The 7,329-nt window shown below is 34.4% G+C and overlaps 1 protein-coding gene across 2 annotated transcripts; it reads right to left on the bottom strand.

Moving 5' to 3' along the window:
* Positions 1-558: 558 nt before the first annotated feature.
* Positions 559-6,572, bottom strand: LOC120273707. 2 transcript variants are annotated; one of them, XM_039280401.1, is made up of 7 exons: positions 6,488-6,572; positions 3,975-4,147; positions 3,647-3,888; positions 3,309-3,567; positions 1,307-1,486; positions 909-1,064; positions 559-797 (listed from the first exon to the last, which is right to left on the bottom strand). In XM_039280401.1, the coding sequence occupies exons 2-7, from the start codon at positions 3,975-3,977 to the stop codon at positions 621-623; spliced, it is 1,017 nt and encodes a 338-aa protein (XP_039136335.1). In that variant the 5' UTR covers positions 3,978-4,147; positions 6,488-6,572; the 3' UTR covers positions 559-620. The 2 variants fall into 2 exon arrangements, with proteins under 2 accessions (XP_039136335.1, XP_039136336.1); XM_039280402.1 differs by having other exon boundaries at positions 729-817.
* Between the last annotated feature and the right edge of the window lie 757 nt (positions 6,573-7,329).

Here is a 7,329-nt window from a genome sequence, read left to right as displayed (position 1 = left end):
GCTGAGAAAAACCAAGTTTATTCTCCAAATAGCAGACACACCAAGATTAGGATATTTATTTTACATTAGTCTAGCAAAAGGGAAATGAACTCTTCAAATGCTAGATAGTTACTCATGGACTTGCAGTCATTCAAGCTACTCAAGCTATTTCAATTCCTTCTTACAACAGTGTCATGGAACAAATCTCTTCTATTTCTAAGCTATTTTGGTCCTCACTATATTATTCCACCTATTCTAATGCAAAATATTCCCAAGCTATACAGAAACATCATGGGATTATAAGGATGTCTAAGAGGCCCAGCCAACCATAGCACACTCAACACAAGCAGAAGAAAGCTGCCTCTCCCATGTTTGTGCAAGATAAATGAGTTGCTTGTGAATTAGTTTAAATATCTAAATTTGCTACCTCTTAAATGCGTTGAAGGGACTCGGGAGATCTACAGATTTGCTTGAAATAAGTCTACACATGCTAAAATTTACAACCGTTTTGTCCCAAATTAATAAACCTCATCATTCACTTCTACTTTTCTAAAAATGAAGGTGCAGGTGAAACATTCATGAACACAAATTTTAGCTCCATTATAATAAACCAACAAATATGGACTACAACTGTATGGCCATTAATTTGCATAATCTGCTTGGTGAAGAAAATGTTCATACTGTGTTCCATTTAGCGTAATGTATACATCTTTCCAGTTCATTATTTGTTCTGGAGGAGGCCTTAAATGAATTTTTACTTGCCGACTTTGCAACTTCCTCACAGGAACACCAAGAAATTCTTGTATCTGCACTAATGCCTGCAACAAAAACAATGTGCCTACACCTATTAGCTGATTAAATCAGAAGGAAACAGAAATAGGATGAAAAGGAAAAAAAAAATCCACTGCAAGTAACTTTAATTGTGTTACCTTGTGATTTTTAAAAATGCCCTCATAGTACAATATTATGTGATGGGTACTCCTGAAAAGCTGTAAACAGTCTGTCATAGTCCTCTCAACACTTCTTAGGTTGGCTATCAGAGCTGTGGTGTTAATGATGGGCTTGAATTGCGCTAGCACCTCAGCCTGAAGTCAGTAAAAGACAGCAAACTAAAAGTAAATAAATGTGGCAATAAAATAAGCTAGTCAATAACCAAGTGACCTATCAACTTGCATGTGTTTGCAAGAGTGCATTTCAAGCCGTCTATATCATCATCAAAAATAACCCAAACAATTCCCAGCCACCTTTATTAGTGATGCTAGCACATGGATTGCAATTATACTACAACATTAACTGGTACGCACATATAGTAGAAGGAAAATGGCACCTCTTGTTTTGTATGAACATGAGATTTGTGGATTCCATTGAGCTGCTTTGCATGTCTATCATAATCATTTGCAAGCACAGAAATGAGCCTGCGAAGGAGATTCCTCCGAAAAAGAAATATTACAGAAACACCTTTCAAATTGAAGTAATCAAGAATTTCTTTGTGGTTGTCGAAGACACCCTGTAATTGAAAGAGAACATAAGAAAACCAATAAGAAGGAAGAAGACACATTGTTGATATTCTTGAACTTAGCAAACAATTAAAGAAAAAACCAATAAATAGCTTGTGCAACGTATTTAGCTCATCACTATAACCAAACAAACTAAAGCAGATGGTAAGGTGATCTTCATCAGGAAATTGATAAATAATCTAACAGGAGATTGTAAGACATTGAGCTACATGGAATAAGATTGCTAAGTGGTTACTTTGGGTTTCTTGGCTCAATGTTAGGATGCAGTCTCTCTCCGTTGAGCTTACATTTAACCCTCTGTGCACCTTGCATTAGCAAAAGCCTTATACCCGCCTTCTGTATAATAAAAGATAGTTATGATGTGAGCATGTGATGCTCTGAAAGACAAGGGTTTAAATTGATTGTCAAGGATCATTATTCTTCTGTAGCAGCATTTAAGAATTCAAGAGTTCACCAAGAGCTAAGGTCCTAACAACTTAAATAAAACTGTTGAAAACTAAGGCGACTGCTATTATAATATCTAAAAACTATTAAAAAATAAATAAAATTAAATGACGTCCAAGATATGTAATCCTGGCAATACTGTCAGATGATCAGGACAGTTTAGAAAGTTTCAAGGGTAAATTCTATTCATGAGGCAGACAACTCAAAATCACCAAGCAGATGATCTTCAGGCAACACAAAAAAAGGACAATAATTCTCGCATTGCCATCCATATTACTTCTTCAACAACAAAAGTTTCTAGGCATCCAAAATATTCTTACACAAGTTACTCTCAACTTCATACTAACAAAGGTCTTTAAGAGTAAAAGAGGGTCCTGGGAAAGAATTCAGGTGTTGTTTAAACTTTAAAGTAGCTGAGAATGCATATATTTTTTAAAATCAAAGAAAACTAGACTAATCAGAAAGCCTGAAAGGAGAAATCTTGGTCTAAAAACCAAAGGCATGAATATGAAACACGAGAATAGCAGCAACGAGAATTATTATAAACTGAAAGTCAGTCAGGCTTATGACCTTGTCCCTGTACACCTAAATTATATTTTATTGCTGAACATAAGCCTTCACTGCATTCACTCTTCATCATTGACATGCATGTGAAGACACCAATGCATTTACACCAGAAAAATGTAGCCACAGTTCATATATACAGAATGCATATCGTAAGATCCACCCTCAGGATTGAGTGCGTACATAAATAGGAACACATTTAAAGTTGGACCAAACATCAGATATTACAAGTTATAACTCATCAAGAGGTTTATTAACTTCACTTATGTTACTGCATAACCAGATTAGTAAAAGAAATAAACAGGTCAATGTTCTCATTAAATTGTACACAATCAAAAACATAGCTACATCTTTTTTCTAAGTGCTTACTAACTATAAGGTGAAATGCGCAGTCTATATGTGATTATGTAAAGGAATCTGTGGAGCAAGCCGACATAACTTCCAGGCTTTGAATTATCCTTCCAAATTCACAACAAGCAACTAGTGAAGGTATACACCACTCGTCGAAATAGGAATATTACTTGAGAAAATATGAATGCCACAATAGACCTCGAGCAAGTATCAAGCATGCAAAGAAAATTGAGGCTGCACCCTCTTTGTTCAGATTGTTCTTAATCAATTACATTTTAGTTTGAGGATATTTAAGAGGATTTTGACTACTCACTTCATGCCCAAGCACAAAATCAGGTTTAAGAGGCCACAAAATCCAATAGCATATATTGTGACAGAACTGGAGTATGCTACTTCTGTTCTTGCGAAAAAATGAACACGTGCATACATAAAAGAAAATAACAATAAATTGACCTGATTCAACATCCACTTGAATCCAACAGCAGCAACACACTCATTCTTCGAAGCACTACTAAACCAGTCTAAGTTGTAGACACCATCTAATGTCCTAATAATAGATGAAATATTTATTCTCCTTTCTTTGACAGAAAAGATTTCCCCATGTGAACTGATGTTGGGATGACTGTTTAGCAATGTTTCAAACCACCCACTCCCACATCTCTGCATAGAGAAAAGGACAAAGAAGCGTACAGGATTGCATGAGCATTCACCCCTGCCCATCAGAAGAATGAATTAGAAATTCAAGTTCCAAGCATGAAGATGAAAACTGAAAAAACAAATAAGCTGCTCACCTACTATAAGTTTTAGGTCGCGGAAAATGTATTTGTGGTAATTCATTCTGTGCACTAGCATGCAGATTACAATGATTTCTTTCCTTTTCAGTAGCCAGTACTATATTATTTGACTTATTCTCTATAGTTATCTGCTTTATACAGACTGTGAAGACAAATACACCGAATATTGTGACAAAGAGCACAAGAACCATCCTCAGTGGAACTGAGGATCGCTTTGATATCTTAAACAAAAAGGCACTCTGCAAAAGAGAAGTTGTAATGAACTTCTACAGCCAAATTTGTAAGCAACAAAGAAGAAATACTCAGTAGTGCTAATTCTCTGTACCATGGTTCTTCAAACTGTATTGAACAACTATATGATCTTTGTCTCATCCTCTGATTTTAACTGCCATCAACTATTATGATGTTCTTCATGAATTTCATCAGCTGTGCCTCAAACAACCCACCGTACTGCGTGACCAAAGTGGCACTGATGCACTATTCAGGAACGTGAATTTTCTGAAGAACAGAGCAAAATGCAATAGTGACTATAAGCCCAAAACACTTAAGATAGCTCAAAATGACTTGAGAAATGAATATATAAATAAACACTCTAGAGAAATGAATATATAAATAAAGAGGGTTTAAGATACAAATTGTATCATGTTTAGAAATGAAATTTGAGCACTGAATGAAAGATAAGATAGTCAACCAACAAAATGACAAGCAGATTAGATGCCTAGTAAAGAATCATCCAGTGCACACACTGAAAATAGTACTGTTCCTGCTTGGTCAGGATCATTAGTCCATAGTGGCATAATGGCATAGAGTTGACTAGATTCGAAGTTTCACATGAATTTTGAACTTTTTACTTGAGGTTGTAGAAGAACTGTGATCTTAGAAAAATTTCTCAAAAACTAGCCAACAGTGATAATCATATAAAAAGAATGAATACAATGTAAAAAGCCAAAGTGCTGTGACCTATGGAATAGTTATGAATACTAACAAGAGCATTAAGAAAACAAACAAGATTATCACAACTCAAAAAAGTAAATAAACAAAAAGTGGTAATCAGTACAATCTTAGAAATTTTCTCAAAAACTTGGCTACTGTGAAAGCATATAAAAAGGAAAGAGTGCATTTTAAAAAGGTCAAAACTGTGTGACAAACATGTCTAATATTTATGAATAATATATTAATATTCCAATTTTTGTTCAGACAACCTTCTTATTTGCCATCATACAAACTGGTCATATACTTGATATAAATAATAATAATAATAATAATAATAATAATGATGATGATGCAAATCTGTGGTTACATATCTCATATGTGAATGTAATATCATAAGTTTTAAATATAAAAGCAACTAAAACTCCAATCCTTGATCCTATCATAAAATAACTAAAAGTTAGGCCTATAATAACATGCAGCTCTTATCAATGCATTGTGTTTAGCAGTTTCTCTTAAAAAATGAATTGTTGAATGTGAAACAATTCAAATGAAATCATTCAGACCATCAAATATAGATTTTGTTTCGACAGGAAAGCACTTAATTGTAAATTGACAAATATAAAGCCCAAAGAAGAGCTAGTACAGTCAGAAAGGATTAGGCACCAAGAGTTCAAGTTTTCTTATTGCAATAGATCAACTTTCAGACAATCACCAATCTCACTTTTCAGGTATACATCCAAAAGTTAAACTTAGAGCCACGAAGGCTCATACAGGCCTTAAGAACTAAAGAAGCTAAATCTCAAATAGAAAGATATTGCAAACAAATCTCTGAACGGTCTTCATAGTTGAAGTCACATAAAATTTGAGCCATATCATTGGTGGCTAATATTCGTAGGACCTTAAATATAACAGCAAAAGACAAGTCAAATATTATCTCAACCTGTGAAAGAAAATAAGATCCTTCTCCATCACATTCGTAACTAAATTCTCAAATAAGAAACATAAATCAATATAGATTTGTAAGTATACATCCATATAAGATTTAAGACAAGGGAGTCCTTTATCATTAATTTATTTGTATTCATCATGAATAATGTTTCGTGCATTCTACATACATGTTTATAGATGAGTACACTTAAGAACTTTGCACTAGTAACATAAGATCATCAACCCAGCATCACCAGATGATTTTGTTATTTGGCAAGGCAAAATCTCTCCCAACAATGGCAACCAAAGAAGAAATTGATGAATTTCACAGTAAAACTAATCTTTTACCAAATTTTCATAAAATCACAATTATTTTTGAGCTACTCCACTGCTTCAACATATCTTATCCAATACTAATCCTAACTGGCTTTCTGGTGGGCCCTTCCACAATCTTTGAGCTACTTATATTCCCTAAAGAAGCTAAGCAGCTTAGAATATGAATGACAAATAGACAATGTAGCTAATCTACGCACAAACTAGCAAAAAAATCGCATTCTAAACTTTACTATTTTCCTCATAAATCACAGCTTCATGCTCTTGTTAACATCATCACAACAACCACCAAGATTTACCAGCATTCCTCTTGCGTTATTTATCCTTAATAATTTAATCAGTTTGACCAAAAAAAAAAAAAAACTTTTTTGGAGGAAAATGCGCTGAAAGCACGCACCAAAGATACAAAGAGGAAACGTCAACAGATCAAAACCAAAAAATCCACCTTTCCATTGCATCAAACTAACTACACAAGAAAAATTTGGTAAAAATCCAGAAACAAAAAGAACACCAGTGATGCACTGAGCTTTTAAGCCCTAAAAATCCCATTCCCACATAGATTTTCCAACCCAGAATCCCATACATCCAAAAAAAACAGGAGATTAGCCATAGAAAACCAAAATCACAAAGGAAAAGGAACCTTACCCAATGAGAATCCCAGAGAGCAAGGAGCATTCCTGAAGAAAACGAAACCCTAGAGGGAAAGAGAAGCATCTGTACAGCTTCATTTGAAGCCTTTTGATTTTTGAATGTGAATAAGAGGACGGCGAAAAGTGATAAAAACGCTGTGATCGCTCCTTTTCTAATTTCTATGCGACTGTCACATCCGCCGTTCAAATTCTCTAAAGACTGGATCTCGAGGAACTTTGGATGGTGGAGATGAAGTCACGTGACTTTCACAAGACAAACAGAAGTTTTAGAAATAGCTGTGAACCAGACTTTTGCTGATTTTTATACGGGCTTATCATATACCGTTTAAATTGTTTATGGAACGAATCTTGAGGTATGTGGACGGTGGATGAATAAGTCGCGTGATGTTCACGTGCGGCGTACACTTGCTCAGATGTTCACATGGCTCTTGGTTTTCCGTGACTGACCGTTTACAGATGGATGCAGTCCATGGAGTACCATTTTTGTAAGGCAGAATTGGTTATAAACCCCTCAAAAATTCTATAATTGCATATTTATCCTCCGAAAAAACATAATTGTATATATACCCCTAAAAAATATAGGTAATTACGGATATGTCCTTACTGTTAGATTCCGGTAATCAAACTTGATTAACTATGGTTATAACTTGGATTAAGATATACAAAAAGTTCAAAATAACCCTTATACAACTTAAAAAAAACTTTTCAAGGATATATATGCAATGGTATAATGGTAATTTATATATTTGTTGTTTGTTAATAGATGGTTTTTCAACAAATTTGAACCCCAAGGGTATATACGTAATTATGTATATTATTCAAGGGTATGTATGCAAT

The sequence above is a fragment of the Dioscorea cayenensis genome, chromosome 12 (assembly GCF_009730915.1).
Source record: "Dioscorea cayenensis subsp. rotundata cultivar TDr96_F1 chromosome 12, TDr96_F1_v2_PseudoChromosome.rev07_lg8_w22 25.fasta, whole genome shotgun sequence".
NCBI classification, from domain to species: Eukaryota; Viridiplantae; Streptophyta; class Magnoliopsida; order Dioscoreales; family Dioscoreaceae; genus Dioscorea; species Dioscorea cayenensis.
Note: the sequence above shows the minus strand (reverse complement) of the source record. Positions and strands in the feature narration are given on the sequence as shown.

Coding starts and splice junctions, on each gene's coding strand:
- LOC120273707 (XM_039280401.1), bottom strand. Junction 3,568..3,646: donor CGACCTAAAACTTATAGTAG/GTGAGCAGCTTA, acceptor TCTGATGGGCAG/GGGTGAATGCTCATGCAATC. Junction 1,065..1,306: donor ATGTTCATACAAAACAAGAG/GTGCCATTTTCC, acceptor TACTGACTTCAG/GCTGAGGTGCTAGCGCAATT.